Source organism: Malurus melanocephalus, unplaced genomic scaffold, assembly GCF_030028575.1.
Source record: "Malurus melanocephalus ecotype Western Australia unplaced genomic scaffold, MMel_1.1 scaffold_381, whole genome shotgun sequence".
Classification (NCBI taxonomy): domain Eukaryota; kingdom Metazoa; phylum Chordata; class Aves; order Passeriformes; family Maluridae; genus Malurus; species Malurus melanocephalus.
This window is the reverse complement of record NW_026623613.1, coordinates 604,588-626,642: the sequence shown is the minus strand read 5'-3', so window position 1 is coordinate 626,642 and position 22,055 is coordinate 604,588. Positions and strand designations below refer to the sequence as shown.

Sequence of the window (22,055 nt, the reverse complement as noted above, 5' to 3'; positions counted from 1 at the left end):
CCTGCTCTGTGTCACCGCTGACATCTCGTGCAAGCGCCGGGCTCTGCAGGGGCCGCTGGCGCCAGCCAAACAAAGCGGGTTTGGAGCTCGGGACGCGGGGAATGAATTCCCATCCGGACAGAAGTCTGGGCAGCATTCCCACCAGCCAGGAAAGGCCAAGATTTCAGCTGCAGATTTCACTCTGGAAGCCCTTAYTGTTCCTTTTCCCACTGCTCGCACCATTTAGGAGGCACCTCATGCCGAGGGGGAGGAGGAGGAGGAGGAATTTGCAGACAGATCCCAGCAAGCCCCTTCCCAAACTGACTCACCAGCCTTGCCCCGGGGAAGGAGTGGCCGCATTCAGACCCTTCATTCAGTCAAATATCCCGATTTTCTGGGGACTGGCAGCTCTTTCTGAGCCAGCAGGAATTGGCAGCGCTGGCGAAGGAGTCACAGTAAAGGAGSTCTTTGAGCCTCGGTGTGTAAACGTGGCTTTACATGGAAACGTGGCTTTAACTTCAATCCTCTCAGCTTTGTGCCTACCTTTTATTCACATTCACGTTTTTCCCTTGGCTCCACTTGAATACAGCACTATGATTTCCAGCTTCTCCTTTGGGGGAAATATATACATATATCATATATTTAGYTAAATGAGCTGTTTCCTATCCCTGCTGACCGTTGTTGCATCATCACTGGCTCGCTCATGCCAGTGAAGAACCTGACCCTCTGTATTTTCTCTCCAGGTGTGCATTACACAGCACTACGGTTCTGGAAAGCAAACTTTGGGAGGTAGGTAGCAAAATCACCCCAGAAAAAATAAACTGGTGGAAAGGCACGCTGGGCTGAGACAAGGGCTGCTCTGTGCCACCCTCACAGGCAATATTTCTGTGTTTTCCTTCTGAAAAAGCTCCCTTCGGACATGTGAACTGGCAGTTTTGGCTCTCAGCCTCGTGTTTCCACCTTTCCTGAAGGGAACAGTGTTCCCTCTTGCTTGAGAGTAGTTTTTGTTAATTGTTTCTTATTCCCAGAGTCTAAAGGGTCATTTAGTAACTGACGGATGCTGCACCTTTATCAGGGCACTCACAGCTGTCCCTAAAAACACGAAACYGGACCATTTAGCCCTGGGACATAGGATACAGCACCTCTGTCACTTAGAAATCCCAAAGCTAAGGGGCAGATTTTCAGCTCAAGTGTGCCCAGGGTTCTTGAAGGGTTGGGAGCTTAACAGTACTAAAATCCTCCAAAATAGTAGAGTCATCAGAAACACGGGGGAGAATTTGGCTGTAAGGCTTCAGCAGTTGCTAGGGAATGTATTTACTGAAAGCACATCYTCAAAATTTGGTTTGTGCTGTTCCCTTCCCCATCTCCAGGAAGGAACAGCGCTGCTGCTTCTTGGCAGGAGGTTTCTCCCTTTCCCAGCGGGCAGAGATCCTCATTTCACATTTGCAGCACTAATGGTTGGGCAACCCTGCAAGGAGAGGTGCTGAATCACCCCAGCATCACCCCAGCATCACCCCAGCATCACCCCAGCACCCAGCCAGGCTCCTCCACATCCCTCTCCCCGCAATACCAGCTCATCCAAGCCAGGGAACAGCGGTGATGTGGCACCAGGGAGGTGACCACGTCTGCTTTGGGGGTTCACCTGGTCCACGCAGGGCTTGCTCCATCAAAGGCACTTAGTGAGGAGTGTGCAGAAGGTGTCCATGAGGCAGCACTTAGAAAAGCATCAGCAACAGAGCCCGAGATAAGGCACAAAGCATCTGCACAAGTCGCCGGGGCAGCACGAGCAGAGGTGAAGGAGAGGGACTGGGCAGGCGGCCAAAGCACAACTCCAAACCCGTGTGGCACTCCTGAGCAGCACACTTTACCAAGAAAGGCTGTCTGACAGTCCCTGATGTCCAGAAAGGGAAGCTGAGGGGCAGGGAGCAGCACAGGGACTGGCCCAAGCGGCAGAGCTGGCACTCGGACCCAGCCCCATCCCGGCCCCCAGCCCTGCCCCTCAGGAGGCTCTGTCCAGCCCTGGGTCCCCAACAGCACAGAGAGGAGGGAGGGCTACCACAGAGACACACAGGGCTACCAGASAGAGGTGGCAACAACCCGCAGGACAGGCTTTTGTGTGTGTGGCCGTGCCCCCCTCCCCGGGCAGTCACCGGCGCTTCAGCACCGACACACAATCCTTCTTGAGCGGCCCGATCTGCAGGTGGGCATCCACGCTCTCCAGGAAGAAGGCCGGCTTCAGCTTGCACGAGAACAGAGAGGCAAACTGCCGGTTGATCTTGCTCTGGAACGGGTCACACTTCCCCTTGGCCGAGGGGCAGACCTTGAGCTGCTGCAGGCAGGTCATCTTGGAGTCCTTGACCCCGTAGAAGGTCARAGCCTTTTCCGAGTACTCCAGGAAGACGCCGATGGTGTGGAAGAAGGGCTGCTGGATGGGGTGCTCCAGGCCACCAAACCAGGCTGCGTAACTCTGGCCGTTCCACTGCAGGCAGCAGGACCTGTCGTTGCGGCCCAGGCGGCCCTGGTTGTAGGCTTCCCGCGGGTCAAAGTCCTCGGCGATGACCCCGATGCTCACCCAGCCATCGATCAGCTCCACCTCCCAGTAGTAGTTGCCCCTGTTCATGAGGTTGAGCCCCAGCACCTGCTCRCAGTTGATGAAGCGGGTGGGGCTCTCCGGGTAGGGGATGGGGCACAGCACCCGCTTGGCCCCCTTGGTGCCGAACAGCTGGATGAACTTGTCGGCGGTGTCGCTGTCCAGGTCGATGATGAAGGCAACTGTGGGGCAAAAGGGAGGAGGGAGGATGAGGAGGGAAATGCAAGAGAGTGCTCCCATCCCTCCCCTGCCCCAGCCTTTGATGGTGAGTGTGATCCTTTCTATCCTGTCCCTGCTCTGCTCCCCCTGCCCCAGCCTTTGATGGTGAGTGTGATCCTTTCTATACTGTCCCATCCCTCTGTCCCCTTGCTTTTAAGTCCCACAGCAAATTTCAATGAGGTGAGGGGCTGAAAGGGCTGATAATGCCATAAGCAGGATGAATACAGGTAACTGAGCAGAGCAGAGAGCAGAGGGGCTGCTTGGTGAGCTCAGCCATGATACCAGACACTGGAGAATCCCCCTGACAGAGTGGTGATGATAGGAAAATCCCATCTAGCAGTGGATTTCAGACAGCCACACACAAACACAGCAGAGAGGGAGCCCAAGGAGACAGGAAAACAGGCAGCCCCCAGCGTGTGGGGCCATGTGAGAACCACTGATGGATCCCTAACAGAGGGGATGTCCAAGGAAGTTCTTGCAGGGAATGATCCTGGGTATGGATCATGATCAGCTGCACTGCAAACCCTGTGCTGTCCCAGCTGACAGCAGCAGAGCCCACCCTCCATGAGSCCAGGCTTTGCTGCTCTGTGCCACTGAGGCAGAACTTGTCCCCTATGGATGTGTCTGTAGGTGACCCCATATCCCCTGTAGGGCTGGGGGACACTCATGGGGTCTGTGAGCCCGAACCCAGCCCTGCACCCTCCAGCCCCAGCCCCTCCTGCCCCACTCCGCCCAGTCACTGCATGATCCCTCTCATTCTGCTGCTGCAGACCATCCTCACCAGCCCAGGGTCCGGCAGCAAACAAAGCAGACACACCAACTCTGATCTAATTTAACAGAGGATCCAATTTGCCAAGGGCTGGAAGGCAGCAGAAATTACACAGGATGCCTGCAGCCCCCCCTGGGGCAGCTGGGCTGGCAGAACCACAGAAAGGGAAAAAAACCATCACCTAAGCAGCTCTGACTGTTGTCAGGAAAGCCAGGAGGCTCCCCTGTCAGCCGAGCAATGTTTCCTCTGTTGGTGGCAGCGCTCCCACAGCCGCTGGATCAGCGCTGGCAGGGCAGGAGGAAAGGAGAGGGGAASGGGAAGATGTGCCTTAGCAACAACYRCCACAGCAAAAACCCCCCGCTTACATTTCAGGAAATAATCACGGCTCTCCAGGCAGGCGGGATTGTTTGACTTGTCTGGAAATCGGGACTCGGCCAGTGCTGCAGGGACAGAGGGTTTGTGTCAGCARAGGAACCAAACCAAGGGGTGCAGGAGCATTGTCCCCTGTCCCCGATGGCACCCGGCTGTCACAGCCCCACCCCACATCCCTGTGCATCCCCCATGGYTCACACACAGGGAAGGACAGACACGGCTTTTGTCACCAGGGAGGTGATAGGGCAGTGGGACAAGGAACCGGCGGCAATTCCCACAGGGAACCCAGAAAATGAGAGAGGAGAGCTCAGGTTGAATGGGACACACCGGAGGGAGCTGCCACATCAGCTCTGACCCCGTCAGGTTTGGGAGCCCACAGCTGCCCCATGAGGAGATTGTCTGTCCTGGGAAGAAGAGTTCCCTTTCACAGGAGGCCACTTTGGCCACTTGCCCCCTCCCACAGGGCYCTGCCTAACTCCCGGGCTGTTTGTTGCCTCTCCAGTCCCCGTCTCCGTGGAAAAACTCACAAAACCTCAGAGAGGCGTAAGCCCAGACAGGGATTGTGCAACGTGCAGGGAACCCGTGCTGAGCAGCTTCCAGGGCTGGAGGGACAGGGGCCAGCGCTCACAGGGGCCACRGAGCCTGCAGCCACCTCCCACCCACGCAGGGAGGAGGGAAAGGGATAAGGAACCATCCAGGCAGAGGGGCTGGGTGAACACAAACCTTCCTCCATCTCCTGGCCRTTCAAGCCATCAATTCCTTTCCCCTGCAAGTGGTTCCACTGGTTTTTGCAGGCGGTGGACAGCACATCCTTCACGGCACCCACAGCTTGGGCGCACTTGGTGAAGTTCAGCTCGTTCTGGAAGCTCAGAGCTGGAGAGTGGTTTTCTTCCATGGCTACTTTCAAGGCCTGAAATTCCTGAGCCAAAAAGGATGGAGTTTCAGGAGGTTTCAAGCAAGCCAAAGTTGTCTCTTGTTCCACAACCCCACCCAGCCCTGGAGGATTTGGGATCTGGCAGCTCTCAGGAGTTGGCCCAAGGACAGCGTAAGGGAGGAGAGMGCTTTCCTGGCACCTTCTCTTCACTCCCTCTCAAACCTGGACCCAGACCRTGCCCACCTCACATGGAGCAGCATCTCTGCCCTAAAATGTCTCCTCTTGCTGGGCTGCCAGGGAAGGGGGGATGCTGGAGGGGAGAATGGAGCACCCCAATTTCTCACTCTCTTCCCCCACACCCCAGGTACCACTCTGGGCAGCACATCAGCCTCTCCTGAGTCAGACAGACAGACGTGGGGGTGATGGAAGGAACATCTTGGTGTCCCTGGAGAGGAGAGGGGACTGTGCTGCCAGGACTGAGACTCTGCAGCCTGCACATCCCAGGGCTCCCGGCCCCCAGCTCCATAGGAAAGGGGACAAAACCCCACAAAACAACATTGCCCCAACAACTCTCCTTGCCCCATCCCACCTGCAGGAAGTAGATGGTGTCAGTGCTGGGGACATTCTCCAGGTTTTGCTTGCACTGGGCCAGCTTGGCTCGTCTCTCCTCCTTCCAGCGGAGATCGGCCTCGGCCTCCCCCAGCATGGAGCGCTCCCCGTCCTCGATGAACCCCGTCACCTCCTTCTGGAAGGTCGCCAGCACCTCGGAGGCTTCTGCAAAGAGCTTCTGGACCCTTTCCCTCTCCTTGGTGGCAGCACCCTGGGGTCAGAGGGGACAGAGGGGTCAGGTCCCGCAGGTGAGGGTGCAGGAGGACATCCTTGTGCCCTGCCCAGCACCCAGTCCTCAGCATTGTGGGGTCCCCCTGCCACCTCATCACCCCAAGAACTCAGATCATTTCACAGCCCTGCTGTCAAGGAACCTAGCTGGGCACTGCCACTCACTGCTGCACCACGTCTGGTGTCCCCAGGCAGGGAAGTGACAAGTTTGCAAGGGCCAGAGGGGACAAATCCCCCATGAGCCTGGGSAGAGAAGGTGCAAGAGCCAGAGGATGCCCTGGCACGGCCCTTGCCCTGTTCCTTCTTCCATGTTATGAATGAAAGCAACCAGAGATGCCACGAGKGTTGGCAGAGATGAGGAGCAAGAATCCTCAGGGATCCCTGCCAGGATCAYCAGTGTTTTATGATGCTGCTGTGAGCACCAACCCTACACCCCAAAATCTCACAGCCCCTTCTCCTCCACCCCCAGCCTGGCAGAGCGGCACCAACAGAGTGAAACCATCACAGAGTCACCTTAATGAGCTCCACCATCTTCTTGGCCTGGGCAATGGTGACTRCCAGCTCCTCCAGCTCATTCTCCACATCGCTGAGGAATTTGGCTTGCTGGGCCTGCAGACATGAAGGACAAACACSGAGCTTTATCCCCAGTCCCAGTGGGAGCAGCAGTCCCAGCCTCTCCCTGAGTTCAACCCACAGACCCTCTGTGACCGTGACCTCCCTGCCAGGCTTTGGGTGAAGGATGCAAGGAGAACCATGAGYTGTTTTCCTGTTTTCCTTCCCTGCAACACCCAACCTGCAAACCTCCCGTCCCACTCAGCTGGAAAACGAAAGGAGCAGCCTGGGCTGCAAAGGGTCATGTCCAGCTCCAGGTTCCCCACCCTGGTCTCAGGGGAAAACCAACCAAAACAGGAATTTGAAAGCAAACCCATCAGGCAGTGATTGCAGCTAAGTGGGTGCTCTTAGTGAGTATCCAGAGCTGGGGAAAATCCACCTGGGATTGGTGCAAAAGCTGAAAGGCAGACCTGGAGCACTCAGAAACACAGCACAGGGTCCCCTGGAGGTTTCTGTTTCGGAGCAAAGCAAACCAGCTCGGGAGCACGGGGAGCTGCGTGGCTGCAAAGGAAGCACCTTCCGAACRCGGCGTTTCCTGACACACTATTGTTGGCTCAGCCCTTGCCCATCACGAGGACGGGTCCCTCGGGAGCCAGGAGGGCAATCCGCAGCCAGGGCAGCTCSCTGCTGGTGCTCAGCCCCCCGGCCCTGCTCCCTGCAGTGCCCATGCCCGGGGAGCAGGTATCGGTATTTTCCTGTGCATCCATCCCAGCCCGCGGCTCGAGGGCGGTGGCCGAGGGCAGTCACAGGGGACGTGCAGGCGACATTAAACAGCGCCTGCCGAGGTCTGACAGCTCCTCGGGACTGGGATTACACACACTTTCTATTTTAAGGCACCTCATGACTAATAATGCCRATAAAAGGGTTTTCCTGCAATCCTAAGAGCCCATCAGGAGTGGTGGCTGGCTTGGGGACGTTGCTGTGCTCCCTGCCAGACCCCGAGCTCCTCCTTAAAAAAGGCAAACTTTCCCAAGGTCTCCAAATRCCCCACGGACATGTGAGGTGCCAGCACACCCCGAGCYCCCATCTGCCCGCAGCCCCACAGARACCCCACACTTYYAAGGCAGCACCASRWSGGGCTKKGAGCCCCGGCTCCTGGGAAGRCTCGTGGGTGTGAGTTTAGGAGGTGACTCAGTCGCATCTGGGAATGGGAGTGATGGAAAAACCCCCGCTGCCAAAACGGCAGGATACAAAAGGCTGGGGGAGCGGGAGCGGCGGCCGGGCCGGCTGCCAGCGCGGCCAGAAAAACCGCCTTGACGGAGCTGTGGGAACGAGACGGAGCAGGCGGGTGCCCCATGACCGCGGGGGTGGCCACTGTGGGGTGGCCCAGGCGCTCTCGCCCCAGCCCTACACCCACGGGATTGCGAGCTCGGCTCCGCAGCGGGAAAACTCCCCGCGTGATGCCTGGCGGCGGCTCTGCCCCGATCCCCGTCCCCATCTGCCCATCCTGTCCCATCCCGCGGGGTTCCCTGATGGCACTCACCCTGTCCATATGGCTGGGGCGGAACCCCCGAGGGGTGAGAGCACAGCATCCCCCCCACGGTACCCCACCAGTGCCACACTGCACACACACCCCACGTGGGGATCGGGSTCCCTGCGGGGACACGGGTGCGGGGCGAACCCCTTCAAGGGATGCCGCACCTCACACTGCTCAGAACAGCCCCACACCGGGGGCAGCCCCCGCGCAGGGACCTCCGCGCCGCTCCCCACCCCGCGCACCTGCTTGTGCTCTCGCTCCTGCTCGAGGGGCACCACGTCGTGGGCGCGATGCTCGTGGGCGCGGCAGCGGGCGCAGACACAGCTCTGCTCGGTGCGGCAGAAGCCGTCGAGGGGCTGCAGGTGGCGGGGGCACAGCCCCTCCTCCAGCCGGCGGAGCGGGGCCACCAGGCGGTGTGCGCGGAAGGCGGGGGCKCGCCGGTGCGGCTCCAGGTGCGCCCCGCAGAAGGACGCCAGGCACACCARACACGAGCGCTCGGCCGCCACGCGTGAGCCCGGCGGGCACACATCGCACAGCACCGCCGCTCCTTCCTCCCCCGCGGCATCCTCCTCCTCGGCTCCCGGGGCCATCGGGGACGCGGCGGCCGGGGACGGCGGGGACGAGCCGCCGGTGGCGGCCGCCAGCAACGGCAGGAGCTCGCACAGGGCGCGGTTCTTGCAGAGCCGCAGGGCCGCGGGGACGGGCTCCTGGCACAGCGGGCAGCGAGCGGCCCCGCCCGCTCCGCCGCCGTCGGGGGGGCCTGGCCGCTGGCGGAGCGCCTGCAAGCAGCCCTGGCAGAAGTTGTGTCCGCACGGCACCGTCACCGGGTCCCGCAGCACGTCCAGGCAGATGGGGCAGCCGAGGGGACCCTCGGGCAGTCCCGGAGCCGCCAGCGCCAGCCGCAACGCCGCGGCGGAGGACGGCGGGGCGCTCCCGGGCGCAGCATCCATCCCTGAGCGCCACGACCGGCCCCGGCCCCGCTCCCAGCCCCGGCGGAGGCGGGCGGCAGCCGCGCCCCGCCCGTCCGCTCCGCCTCCCCGGACCGCAGCCKGGGCTCCGCTGCCCGCGGTGCCTGGGGCTCTGCCTGCCCCGGTCCCGACCACAGCATCAGCCCCGGCGCTGCTCCCAGGCACCCGCCTTCCTGGAAGGGTCGCACCCCTCGGACTCGGTCCCCGCTCACCCGGCCCTCCTCGGGGTGCCGGTCTCACCCCAAATGGGATCGGCTCCACCTGGTCGCTCTCCTCGGCATTTGCTGCCTTCAAGGAGATCTGCCCCCCATCCCCGGGGGATGTCACCTTGCTGAGGATGTGCTGCCCCTCGTCCAGGGTCTGCCGCCTCCTCAAGGATCTGCCCCACCGGGGTCTGGACCTTCCCCAGGGTTCTGCTGCACCCACGAGAAGCTGCTGACCCTCCCCAAATCTCCCACCCAGGGAAGCTGTTGCCAGCCCATTCCAACGTCCCTCCCAAGAATCTGTTGCTCCCCTTGAGCATTCTCTTTCCCCCAGGAAAAGGAATTCCTCCCCTGCTGCTGCTCCACTGCTCCCCCCAGGAGCTCCTCCCCACCCTGGGGCCACCCTGAGCCTCCCCAGTGCATAAGTGCAGGTGCTTTTCTGCCAGCCCATGTGTCCATGAACCCACATCAGCCCTTTCTGTGGCCAAAAAGGGTCACAGTGCCCAGGCCCTGGTTCACTCACTGTCCCTTTTTCCTCTGGGGTACAGTAGGAGCTGGAAGGCACCAGAGATGGGGCTGGGGAGACACTGAARTGCTTTTAGAGTGAGGATCTGCCTCATAAATATGGGATATCTGARCCTCTTCTGTGCAGGATACACAGACAAATTTTTGACTTGGACAAGTTCCCAGGTCCATACTGGCCCAAGGCCTCACCCAAGGACAGGGCGGGGAGGAGCGGGGAGGTGTGGAGTGAAGGAGGAAGCACAACAAGACAAATCACATCTGTTCTTGAAGGAAGGGATTGATCCTTTCAAACTTTTTGTCCCCGAAGGAAAAAATAATGTGATTCATTCCCCAGGCATTCATATCCCCAGCACCTCTGAACCCAGTGCCCAGTTTCACCCCATTAATCCTCACCAGCGTTCCCACGGGAGCAGGAGGAGACGTCAGACCTATKCTCTCAACCTTGGAAAAACATCAATGAAAACTTTAGATTTTCTTCTGTGCCAGATCAACCTTGGAGCAGAGCAGTACCGGAAGCCAGGTTTCCTTATCACAGTGCYCTGGTAGATAAAGCACCGTGTGGCTCTGCTGCCAGCCGGTCACTCTGAGAGCTGGTCACCAGCCCCATGGGGACACGGAGGGACAGGATGGGACCCGGCAGGATGGGTGTGAGAGAAGGAGTACCCAGCTCTGCCCTCCCCCAGAGCTGCTTGGTCCCACATCTCCCACCAGCAGCAAGGTCAAAGCAGTAGGAAAATAGAGCTTTATTGGGAAAAGCAGCATTGTACAAAAAACTGCAGCACAGAACCCTGAGAAGTTGTTCTGCCATGTCTGAGAGAGGCAAGAGGGGACTGGGAGGGGCAGGGGGAGCAGGACCAGCCTGCAGGTGAGGCTGTGGGAGTACAGGGCTCCCTAAAAGTTGCTCCAGAGCACCCTGTGGCAGCAGCACCTCCCTCCGGGGTCCCTCTCATCCCAAACCTTCTCCAGGCTKGGGAGGTTTGGCAGGGATAGGAGAAAGACAAAAACCTGATTTTTTTTACCCTTCTTCTCCCCCTTCCCTCACTCTGCCTGCCGGATAAGCACCCACATGTGCCCGCACTGTGAGCTCCAGCCTTGCCGTGTGTCCCTAGTGTTATATTTGCATATGCAAATCAAACGGGTTAATTTGCATGTCTGCCCTCATCAGCTCCTGTTAAAACACTGCACCCCACGCCTGCCTCAGCATCGAGGTTTCACTCAAACTGTACCAGCCCCCAGCTGCAGCTCTGGTGGCACCAGCCTGGCACTTGCCAGCCTGGCACTGTGGCTCAGTCCCTCTGGCACAGCGTCACCACTCGCCCCTCACACAGCCAGAACACGGGGTACAGGGGCTCAGTGAAGATCCCATGGAAGGAGTGGATGAGCTGTGTCCTCTCCCCAAGGCCGTAGAAGGAGAGGAGCCCCTTGCCATAATCCAGGCTGACCCCCAGGCTGGTGTAGAGCTGCTCCCGGATTTTCTCGGCGCGGCCCTCGTGCCAGGCCAGGTAACAATCCTCGCGCACCTGCAGCCCCCACGAGCCCCCGTCCAGGCCGATGTTGAAGCCGTGGCCCTGCTGCTGCCCCCGCGGGAGCCCTCGGTAGGTGACCCCCAGGACCACGGAGTGGCTGGAGATCTTCACCTCCCAGTAGTGGTGGCCGGGGGGGCCGTAGCTCTGCGTGCACAGCACCTGCCAGGGCTCGAAGCGAGGGCCCCGCTCCTGCCCGTGCACGGCACYGGTGCCGTGCTTGACTTTTTGGGCWCCTCTGGACAGCTTCAGGTACTTGTTGGCTGTGTCAGCGTTGAAGGTCAGGTTGCGGTGGTCTGGGAAGAGCAAGGCCATGGGTGAGGCTGAAAGGCTTCATCAGAACCTCACCAGACCACCCCCTCAGCAGTGATGGGGTTAAATTGTGTAGGGTGACTCCCGAAATAGAAGGGAACAGGTTGTTTGGAGGGGAAGGAGAGTAGGGAGAATGTGGTATCTGCCCTAGAGGGGATGGAAAAGCCCAGAAATAGCTGTTGAGGCACTGAGACACGGGGCTTTGCACAGCTCAGCTCACAGCTGGCAAGCAACAGTGACTCTGGCCATTTTGGGAGGGATGTGCTTGGTTTCAAGAACAAAAAACACCAATGTGGGTATGGAGAGGGGGAGAAAAACAGGCATTAAGTGAGCAAATATGGAATTGCATGGAATTACTCTCCTCTCCATGGCTGTGATAGCTCCTGCCACAGGCTCTCACTGGCCATCAGCACCCACCTTCCTTCCACAACACCCGGGCCTGTCAGCTGGCTGGGCTCCTACCTGCTGCTGATAAATAACAGGGGGTTCCTATGTATAACCCTTAGAATGTTCTGTGGGGTCTGATGGAAGAAATTTGTACAAATCCCATAAGCAGCAACTGCCTCCCTGGAAAGAGTGACATGACCAACACGGCCTGAACATTACCCAACCCTCTTCCCAACAGGGAAAAGATGGGAAAAGAGGAGAGAGGAAATTCCTAAGGAACTGGAGTGGGATGGGCCCAGGGAAAGAAGTGGCAACGAAGGATTGTATCTGGGAATGCTGAGGCCACATCCCTGGACAGAGAGCAGTGACTGCAGGCAGGGCTCTGAACTGGGGCTGTGCTGTGCAGGGCAGTCACTGATCCAAAGCAAGGCAGCCTCAGTTTCCATAGGAAAGCATCTCCTGGTGCTGCTAATGCCCCTAAAGAGCCCCTTCCCACCCACACAATGTCCCCAGCCCATCCACCCTGTCCCTACACCACCCTTCTCTGCATTTAGGGAGATACTTTGGAAGAACCAGGGAAGGAGCCCCTGTCCCTGCAGCCATGACCACTCTCCTTCCAGGAAGGAGCCCAGCTTGGTGACATCTCTGCCTGCTGGGGACCCCAGAGAGGTGCTGTCCCTCCAGGCCCCCCTGTACTCCTCACCTTTCAGAAGCTCAGCTCGGAGCTGGCACTTGGGCAGAGGGGCCACAGCCTTCACCACTGGTTCCTGGGGCTGCACCGGGCCTGTGGAGGATGGCAACAGGCATTTTCAGTGATGCCATCCAAAAACTTGTTTCTTCCTGGCTTCATGGGAGGAGAAATCCATTGTATCCAAACCTGGGAGCAGGCATGTGCCACCATGGTTCAGCACTCCCAGCAAGGAGGGGCCACAGGGAAGCCACCCAGCTCATCCAACTTCATCTGCTGAACAGCAAATGTGTGTCCCCAACCCGAGCCAACCCCCTGTGCCCAGCAGATGTGTCCCCAGCAGTGACACAGGCCACACTAAGAGCCCTTCAAGGTACCCCTGAGAGCAGGAGGGTTACCTTGGCCAGTGGGGTCAGGGGCTTTGGCGGCCACAGAGCCAGGCAGATCCTCCAGCAGCAGCCGGGAGATGTCGGTGAGGATGTCAGACATGGGCTTGATCACAGCAGCCACATCAAACTGCACAGGCATCAGCACCCCAGGGCTCTCCAGAGGTGGGAGCAGCGGGAACTCCTGCRGACAGACACACAGACACCGTGCACCAGCCTGGTGCCAACCCAACTGCACACACCATGGGTCCCCAGAGGGCAACAGAGGCAGCCAAGCAGTGCCCACACAACTTTTCAGGGACCCCCCAAAATCAGCTCTTCCCCACAGCCCCATMATATCCCTGAGCTGGAATGAGGATGCATTCCCCATGGGAAAGGGGTTGAACACGATTCTGCTGTCTTCAAAAGGGTGCAGGCCCAAGCAAAGGGGGCGATTGAGTGCCAGAGCAGTACCTGGAGGAAGGTCCTGTGGTCAGGGCAGGCCAGCAGGCTCTGAGCTCTCTCCCTGTGTTGGCCAAGGGCATCCAGGTGGTCCTTCAGGAGGCTCCAGTTCTCCCCCACACGCTCCAGTGCTGCCACCTGCTCTTGTTCAATCATGGCCACAGTGCGAAACTGGAAATCCTCCAGAGCTTTCCTCAGATGGGTGACTTTGCTCTGAATCCCAGCTTTGAGCTCCTCAGAGGAGTCCTGGGCAGGAAGAGCTGTGAGAACCAGTGTGCTCCCACCCACAGGCCAGCACAGGGAGGCTGCAGCATTACCTTGATGCTCTGTGTTTGCTCCTCCAGCTCYTTCATTTCCAGCTCAATCCTCTCTGATTCCTCCTGGGCTTTTTCCAGGGATTCTTTCAAAAAGTTCTGTGAAGAGAGACACCARTAATTAAGGTTGGAAAAGAYCTYCAAGATYATTGAGTCCAACCTTTGACTGAACAYCCCCAACTAGACCAGAGCACTGAGTGTCACATMCAATCATTTCTTCCATTTTGTGTCCAGTTGCACATCCTGTGGATTAACCCACTGTTGTCCACCCTGTCCCCAGGACCCTCTCAGGGCTGCAAGACAAGGCTAACAGGAAAAGAGAAGGTTTGGGAAGGGGTCTCTGTGTCAGGAAAACAAGTAATTTTTTTTTGTGCTGCTTTTCACCCCTTTTTTAGCTGTCTCCTTTAGAACAGAGTGTCACAAACACATACAGCACAGTTCATCCTGTGCTGCTGGATTTGCCCACCTTGCTCCTGCTCCTGGCAACACCTTGGTTGTTCACACCCTGGTCTCTAAGGGAGCAGCCGGGCACTGGTGGCATCTCCCTGGCCAGCCCCATGTCCAGCTGAGGCCGGGCTCACAGAGGGACATCACACCCTGCAGCAGGACACGGGGCAGTGGAGGTGGGTTCCTGCCATCCCTGAGCTGCCATCCCTGCTCCTCCCATCACCCCAGCCTTGTCACCCACCTGTTTTTTTGCTCTCTCCTCCTCGAAGAGCACCCTCCGGTGCTGCTGGCAGTGCCGGACGGTGCAGACACAGCAGATGCAGCGCCGCTCGTCCTGGCAGTACAGCTCCAGCGGGCGCCCGTGCTGCGGGCACAGCTCGCCAGGGGCCACCTCGCACCGGCCCGCGGCCGAGCCCCGCGCCTCGCTGTCCCGTGCCAGCTCCACCACGCTGCACAGAGTGACATTTTTCTCCAGCTCCGGGCACTGCTCGAAGCCCCGGCGGCACTCGGGGCAGGTGTAGCTCGCGTCGGTCCCGGCGGGCGCCTGCTTTTGTTTGTCCCAGTGGTCGCCGATGCAGCGCTTGCAGAAGTTGTGGCCGCAGGGCAAGGTCACGGGCACCCTGAACAGCTCCAGGCAGATGGAGCACACCAGCTTCTCCTCCAGCTTCTGAGACATGGGTAATGCCATTGTGCCCGTGCCGCGGATCGGGGCGAGGCGACGGGGAAATAGAAACTCATCTGTGCAGCGGAGAAGAGCCGCTGACGCCGTGCCCGGAGGCGGGTCAGGGCTCCCGGCCAGATGCACTCTTAAAGTGACACCCAGTGGCTGTCCCCTCGTCCCACTGGCTGCCTCACATGCCGGGGAGACGAGACAACGGGGAGGGTTGGAGCTGCTCTCCCGTGGAGAGGAAGGGCTGTGAAGCACAGTGGGAGACTCCGGAGAGAACGGAATGGTGCAGTGACAGCACGGGAGACACGCAGGAGRCTGGCAGGGATCAGTGTATTTCCAGGAACACCTCAGTGTATTTCCAGGAGCACCTTTGCCAAGCACGCATTGATGTGCAATTGGATTTTCACTCCTTTATTGCCTTTTGAGGGAACTTCCAGGCATCCTCAGCTCTGCCAGGGCATGGCAGGTCCCCTCGGTACAGAGCCTGGGGACCAGAAGAGAGAGGCACCCACTGCTGCGGCAGCCACATGTCACCTTTCTGTGCAGTGGCAATGCTGTGACACATGCCAGCACCAGCCAGGGCCACATTCTGCCCTSGCACCTTTTAAACCACAGCTCCTGCTGTTTGCACAAGCCCCCGTGCACACCCACCACACCTTTTCCTACGAACTTCCTTGCRACACCTGCGCACATCAGCACCCTGAAACGGGCTGTTTCAATAAAGACATGGCAATAAAGACACCACCTGGGCCACCTGTCCCTGCTCGGGTGGCAGGTGGAGTCTCCTGCCCGGAGGCCGGCGTGGTGCCTGTGCAGTGCAAACCTTCACCTCATTGTCACACAGTTCAGTTTCAGTCTTCCCAGCCCAAACCTTATCTCTGTACCCAGCCCATGTGATATCTCTTGCACACATTCCCAGGCTGCTGACGCTGCCAGGACAGGACAAAGCTCTGTTTCAGCAGCTCTGCAGCCTCCCCTCATGAGCAGCTTCCCTTTCACCTGCACAGGCGAGGGCAAGCAGGCAGCAGTCTGCTGGATCATTCCTATCAGCTTCCACACCACAGGCAGGCTCAGAGCCACTCCTCTGACCATCCCTGGGCTCAGGAGAGCACTTAGGATGTCACAACTCCCTGCAAGTCCCAGCAGAGCTTCAGCCCTAAATCATTCCTTTGGGCTGTATCTGCCAATTCTGACCGAATACTCAAAGTCCAGAGGGGAGTGTAACACAACCTGTGAGTCTGCCCAAAACCTATGTCCCCACTGTGGGCACCTCCCCAGTGCAATCATCCCAGCTTAAACCAGACCCCAGAACCCTTCAGAGTGGGAGGGTAGTTCAGGGAACTCCGGGTTAACTGGTAACAGTGCTGAACACATGCAGTGTGGGACACTTTGCCCCAGTCTCAGCTGTTTACTGAGAGGAGGAACCTCAGAAAAAGTCACTGTGAACCACAGCTGGGAGGAGGCAGCTGTAACWACAGGAATGTTGGTATTTGGGGGTTTCAGCACATGAACAGGGGATGCTCAGTAGAGCACAGCAGAGAGCAGAGGCTCTCCAAGGCCTGGGAACAGGACCAGCAGCAATGCCAGGCCACCAGCAGCAGCAGCAGCTCTGCTTCTGCTCCACCTGCCCACACCAGGCCCAGGGAGAGAGGGGAAGCAGACTGAGATCCACGTGCTTGGGTAGATGAAGCCACCTCCACAAACACAAACCTTGTGCAGGTTTACCACCTGTGTAGCCACACTTCCCAAACTACACCAACTCCAAGAGGGGAAAAGATCCCAACCAGAGGAGGGACTGCTCTTCTCCCCTGCACCGTGCTGAGCTCCCCAGCTCTGTGATAGCTGCCCAGGATAACAAGCTCTTCCCAATAAAGACAGCCCTGCCAGCATCACTCAGAGCATGTTTAATCAGACTCATGTCTCCAGGAGGACTGCACAAATAAAATCTGCCACAGTCCTGAACCACRGCGCTGCGAGAGGACGAAATCCAGGCTGGCCTGGCTCTGTTGGTTCCATAAACAGGCAAAAGGAGAACTGTGATCCTTGCAGGGAATCATGGCAGGGCAAGTCTGGGAAGATGCAACCTGCCAGCCACTGCTCAGYTCTGCTGCAGAATCAGGAGCAAGGTTTGAGCCTGGCAGTGGATTCACTTTGAACATCCTTGCTAAGCAGCCTCTTGCACACGCAGCTGCCAGCCCTGTGAGCACCCGATGCCACTTCCAGCACAGGGGAACTGGGAGCTGAGGGGCTGAGACTTTGTTTCCCTCCTGAGGCACTGATGGAGTGCAGGAAATCCAGGAGCCAGCATCCCACAGACACAGGGGGTGTCAGCTCCTAGTAAATGCCGTAGGTGGGCTCGTCGGTGTCTCGGTACCTGTCCAGGTACCGCAGGGGCTGGTGGCGAGGGAACTTCACCTGTGGAGGGTGGAACACGGGCGGCCGCACAAACTCGAACACGGGCTCCCTCATGTCTGAAAAGRGGGGACAGGATCAGCAGGAGGGCTCACATCTGAACCCCACACCACCCTCACCCACTGCTCAAACATGCCCTCTTGGAGTTATTCTAAGATCCTCACTCCAAACTCCTCCCCTCTTTTTAGGGGTTGTTCCCTCAGGCTGCTGTTAGTTTGGAGGAGGATGGCTCGGGTAGGACTCAGTCTGTGCTGATGTGAGCACRTGTGAGAGCCTGCAGCCACAGCCTGCTGCCCACGGGGCCATGTCCCACCCACAGACCCCTCCAGCACCCCCATTCCTTACTGAGCAGCTGATGGAAGGTGGCAGTGACGGAGCTGTCCCACTGACACTGGAAAAATGCCAGCCCTACTGGGGTCATGGCATCCTTGTGCTTTCTGAAGAAGTCAAACGTGCTAAAGGTTCTCATCTTCAGGCTGTAGCTGGAAACAAGACACAAGCACCAGGGTTGAGGTGAACCTCTCCTTCCAGCAGCACCCCGCTCCACATTACCCCAGAGCATATGAACAGCTTGAAAAGACTATCACTAGAAGGAAATCTCCAGTATCTGTATTTCTGGGCAGCACAAAGCACTGTTAACAACCTGTTCTGTAACAACAGGACTCTGCAGTGCTGCGATTGTGGCTGCAGGGGACACACAAACCCAAAGCAGCCCTGGAGAACCCTGCAGACTGACAGGAGCTGCTCCCCTACTGCAGTGACAGGCACGTGAACCCCACAAGCAGCAAGAGCCAAGCCCAGCTGTGAGCAGAGGAATTACCACGGTGTTGGCCGAGCGTCCTGGCTGAAGTCGATGGGACCGTGTTGCTTGAAGAGCAGGAAGATGAAGCGGTGGTAGCCRGTCCCCATGGCAGGAAAGGGGGGCAGGTAATGGCACATCTCCTTACCAGACTTGATGTCATTGCCTGGGATGTTGGTCCTGAACATAAAAACATCCACACTTGTTTCCCTCCAGAAGATTSATCCAGGATTGCAAAGCACTCTGCCATGCTGTGATGTGACCTCTGCCCCATTTGATAAGGGAGCAGATAACAGAGACTGCTTTCACCATGGGAAAAGTCCCACCCAGTGACTGGAATGCCAAACAGCAGAGACATCAGGAACTCCTGAATCCTTAGCAGGACCCAGAACACGRGGCTAAAGGAGCTAATGGCAGGAGCACCAAGGAAAGCCATGGATTCTGAGCTGTTGGAGGAGTTTCTGCCCCCACCACGGGCACAGAGCACATGGCTCTGATGTACTCACACCAGCCAGTGGAGGTACTCCGAGTCTGCATCCCTCAAATGTCCATCTGCCAACACAAAACAGAGAAAGGTAACTTAGGGACACCCTGGTGCCAGCATCRTCCCCAAACTGAGAATGTCCAACCTGCTTTGACCAGAGGGAACAGCTCAAGACCTCCCAGCACTCCTTCCCTAGCAGAAAAAGAACTCATTCCTGTAGGACTGAGTTTAAAATAAGGAGAGAACTCTGCAGATCTAATTCCAAGATTCTTGAAAYCTTCTTGGTCAGCTGCTGCCCTTCACTGTGCCTTGGTTTCTCAGGGTGAACAGTGTCAGCAAAGCTGCCTTCCAGGCAGACTGCCCACGGAGGGGAGTTTGGAGGTAAACAAAAGATGGGAGTCAGGGAATTGTTTCCTCTGTAGTGTGACACAGGTCCTGCTGTGTCACTGTCCCCTCCCTCAACTGCTATGAATTTGGAGAGGCTACAATCTTTTCTACATATGTACTGTGTTCCTACCTAGCAGATATCACATCACAGAACCACAGAATCGTGGAACAGTGAAGGCTGGAAGGCATCTTAAAGCTCATTTTGTTCCACCCCCTGCCAGGGGCAGGGAGACTTTCCATKAGWGCAGGTTGCTCCAAYCYGGCCTTTAACACTTCCAGTGTTCATCGAATGTGCAGCCAAAAGAATCAGATGTTAACCAAAAACTGAGTGAAACAACCCAGTTTAAATATGTTCCTTTAAAGAACTCACTGCTCACCTGGATTTGTGAGCAGCAGGGTCCAGAGGGAGCCTTTGTCTGCCTCATATGACACTTCAGGGGGATTGGCAGCCTAAAACAGCAACATAAAGACAATGTAAATCACTCACACAACAGCTTCCACAAACCAGTCATGGGCAAGGCTGTCACACAACACAGACTGGGCACTGCCAGACTACTGAGGAATWCACCTGGAGAGCCCCAGGGCATAAATAACCATCATCCTCCTGACAGACAACCTGCAATCTCTGTCCCTATCACATCTGTAAAATGGTTTCCTGCAGCAGAAATGCCCTTGTAGAAGGCACCCCCTGGAAGCATCTGACAAGAACAGCTTTCCAAGGGCTCCAGGCTGTTCCCAGCTCCCCTCACGCACCTCTGACGGAGTCACCATGTTCCCATAGTAGACTGGCACGAGGTGCTCRTCCTGCTGGCTGTACTGCACCCTCAGGGCGACCCAGGGGGTGAAGGTGGCCCCCTTGAACAGGTCCCGGAACACCCCGCAGTGCTYGGCCACGCGCTGCTTGTGGAACGGGCCACTGGTCCTCTCCCACTCGGCCCTGACATCGTCGAGGGGAATGAGAGCTGCAAGGAGAGGGGGAGGATGCAGAGGCAGCAGCTGGGCACCCAGAGCAGCTGGGGCAGGCAGGGAGGTGGTGGGGCACTGACCAGTCCGGAGCCGTGCTGCACGTTCCATCTCGGCATTCCGGCGGTTCTCCCTCAGGATCCTCTTYCTTTCCTTGAGCTCCTTGGCCCTCAATGGCCTCTCACGTGGCAGGCCGATGTCTGTCTGGGGCTCTTCAGGGAGGGGTGAAAAAATCAAGGAGGTGAAACAYGTGAGCACCCAGAACACCCAAACAYRATCMCCTGWGAAATGTCTGACAGGGYRTGAGAGACACAGACAYRCAGARATCAGGATCACAGAASGGTYTGGGTTGAGAAGGACCTGAAAGACCATCCATTTWCAACCCCTTCCATGGACAAGGACATCTCTGCTAGAAAACACTTGAAATGRCAATCAGGACTTGATTCAGTSCCCTCTGTACCTCCACKCTCCTSCTCCTCCTTCCCCAGCTTATGGCCYTCCCATTTCTGCTGAACAGCYCAARTGTATTATTTGCTGCAGGCCTGAAGCTCAGGGTCCTTGTCTGCTCTCTGTGGCACTACCGGGGCTCCAAGGAATCACTTCTTTACTCCATGCCTTTTGGCAGGTCCTGCCAGCCTCTCTCCCTCTGGAAAACTGCCACCCCTTTTCCCTGTAGACCTCTGCACTCTTCAACCTTGTACAGAACACAAGATCTTGTGCCAGAGCACCTCACCAGCTCCTCACAGGGAGGTTTGGGGGCAAACCCGTGGCTCCCAGAGCAGCTCACCCCAGGGTTACCTGCAGGGGGGTTGGTGTGTTTGTGGTAGGTGTTCCACCAGTGTGGTTTCTTGCTCTCCTGCTCTGCCAGACGGAAGTAACGCGTGAAGCTCCGGTACTTCTCCAGCATCTCCAACTTCTCRACGTCCACATCCTCGTTGGGCATCGGCCCCAGTGGGGCTGCCCTCTTCCAGAGCACGGCTGGAGGGGAACACAGATCCCAGGGTGTTCAGAGGGACAGAAACGAGCGTGGGATGAGCAGAGCATGGACAGGGCCAAAGTCATCCCCACCTCCCACAGCCACATTCGTGGAACTACCAAAGGATGGATGGGGCTGGAAGGGACCACARGAATCTGATCCCATCTCCCTGCTCYRACAGGGTCAWMCCAGAGCAAAKGRCACAGCCCTGGTGTATCTCCAGTGAGGGAGACTCCACCACCCTCTCTGGGCAATCCAGTGCTCAGCCACTGCACAGGGAAGAAATTTTTCCTCATGTTCAGATCAAATTTCCTGGGCATCACTTTATGCCCATGGTCTCTTGTGCCATTGCTGGGCCCCCCAGAGCAGAGCCCAGGCCCTGCTCTGCCCCCTCCCTGCACACAGGGACACCCAGGGCTGAGGGCCCCTCTCAGCTGGGGCTCCTCCTGAGGCTGAACAGCCCCAGCTCCCTCAGCCTTTCCCCAGCACAGRGAWGYTCCAGTCCCCATCATCTTTGTGGCCCTACACGGGATCTGCACCAGGAGCTCYGTGTCACCAGGGCTGAGCAGAGGGGCAGGATCACTCCCTGGGCTGCTGGAAATGCTCTTCCTAACGCACCCCAGGACATCAGTGCCCTTCTGGCCGTGGACAGCTCATTGTTCACCAGGACCCCCAGCTCCTTCCCCACAGAGCTGCTTTTCCAGCCGGTCAGTCCCGGTCTGTGCTGGTGCCTGGGGTTGTTCCTCCGCAGGTGCAGGACCCTGCGCTTGCCTTTGCTGAACTTTAGACAGTTCCTCTCTGCCCGTCTCTCCACCCTGTCCAGGTCTCTCTGAAGAGCTCAGAGCACTGTGGGCTATCAGTCACCCCTCCCAGCTTTGTGCAAGGAACTCGCCAAGGAGGCATCAACCCTCATCCAATGCACTAATGAGGAAGTTAAACAACAGTGGGCCCAGTATTGAACCCTGGGGACAGCACTAGTGACAGGACCCGGCGTTCGGGACACAGGCATCCGAGAGCCCCCCGCCCCACCTCCCCGGGCGGCTTTCGGGGCTCCCCGGGCGGCTTTCGGGGCTCCCCTGGCTCTCCCGTCCCTCACCGGCCGTGCCGAAGCTCCGCCCGCCATGGGCCGCACGCAGCGCCGCGCTCAGAAGGGGCGCCGCCATGTTGTGCGCCGCGCTAGCCAAGGACCCCGTTACCATGGMGACGGGAGCTGCGCCGCGCAGGCCTGCAGTCAAGGACCGCCCGCCACGGGGCTGCCCCTCACGGTGCCTGACTCCGGCTGTCCCCGCGGCGGGGCTACCCCGGTAGTGCCTGATTAGAAAGGTCCCTACAGCCGCAGGCCTGCCCTCGCCCCGGGCTCCCCATCCCTGCCCTTGTCCCACAGAGGGAATTATCCCAAACCTCCTTCATGCCATGGGCTCCCCATCCCTGCCCTTGTCCC

The 22,055-nt window shown here is 58.2% G+C and overlaps 3 protein-coding genes across 4 annotated transcripts; all 3 read right to left on the bottom strand.

Annotated features, from left to right (window-relative positions):
* Positions 1–6: 6 nt before the first annotated feature.
* TRIM47 (tripartite motif containing 47) lies at positions 7–8,703 on the bottom strand. Its single transcript, XM_057378963.1, has 6 exons — positions 7,972–8,703; positions 6,154–6,249; positions 5,393–5,623; positions 4,653–4,848; positions 3,923–3,997; positions 7–2,751 (listed from the first exon to the last, which is right to left on the bottom strand). The coding sequence occupies exons 1-6, from the start codon at positions 8,677–8,679 to the stop codon at positions 2,126–2,128; spliced, it is 1,932 nt and encodes a 643-aa protein (XP_057234946.1). The 5' UTR covers positions 8,680–8,703; the 3' UTR covers positions 7–2,125.
* A 914-nt stretch (positions 8,704–9,617) lies between these two features.
* Positions 9,618–15,629, bottom strand: TRIM65 (tripartite motif containing 65). 2 transcript variants are annotated; one of them, XM_057378956.1, is made up of 6 exons: positions 14,165–15,629; positions 13,480–13,575; positions 13,175–13,408; positions 12,734–12,905; positions 12,351–12,431; positions 9,618–11,244 (listed from the first exon to the last, which is right to left on the bottom strand). In XM_057378956.1, the coding sequence occupies exons 1-6, from the start codon at positions 14,609–14,611 to the stop codon at positions 10,712–10,714; spliced, it is 1,563 nt and encodes a 520-aa protein (XP_057234939.1). In that variant the 5' UTR covers positions 14,612–15,629; the 3' UTR covers positions 9,618–10,711. The 2 variants fall into 2 exon arrangements, with proteins under 2 accessions (XP_057234939.1, XP_057234940.1); XM_057378957.1 differs by lacking the exon at positions 12,351–12,431.
* An 857-nt stretch (positions 15,630–16,486) lies between these two features.
* Positions 16,487–21,828, bottom strand: MRPL38 (mitochondrial ribosomal protein L38). Its single transcript, XM_057378958.1, has 9 exons — positions 21,711–21,828; positions 20,437–20,616; positions 19,722–19,850; positions 19,429–19,637; positions 19,053–19,125; positions 18,311–18,356; positions 17,826–17,984; positions 17,351–17,487; positions 16,487–17,064 (listed from the first exon to the last, which is right to left on the bottom strand). Exons 1-9 carry the CDS (start codon positions 21,811–21,813, stop codon positions 16,928–16,930), a joined length of 1,173 nt encoding a protein of 390 aa, XP_057234941.1. The 5' UTR covers positions 21,814–21,828; the 3' UTR covers positions 16,487–16,927.
* Positions 21,829–22,055: the final 227 nt, after the last annotated feature.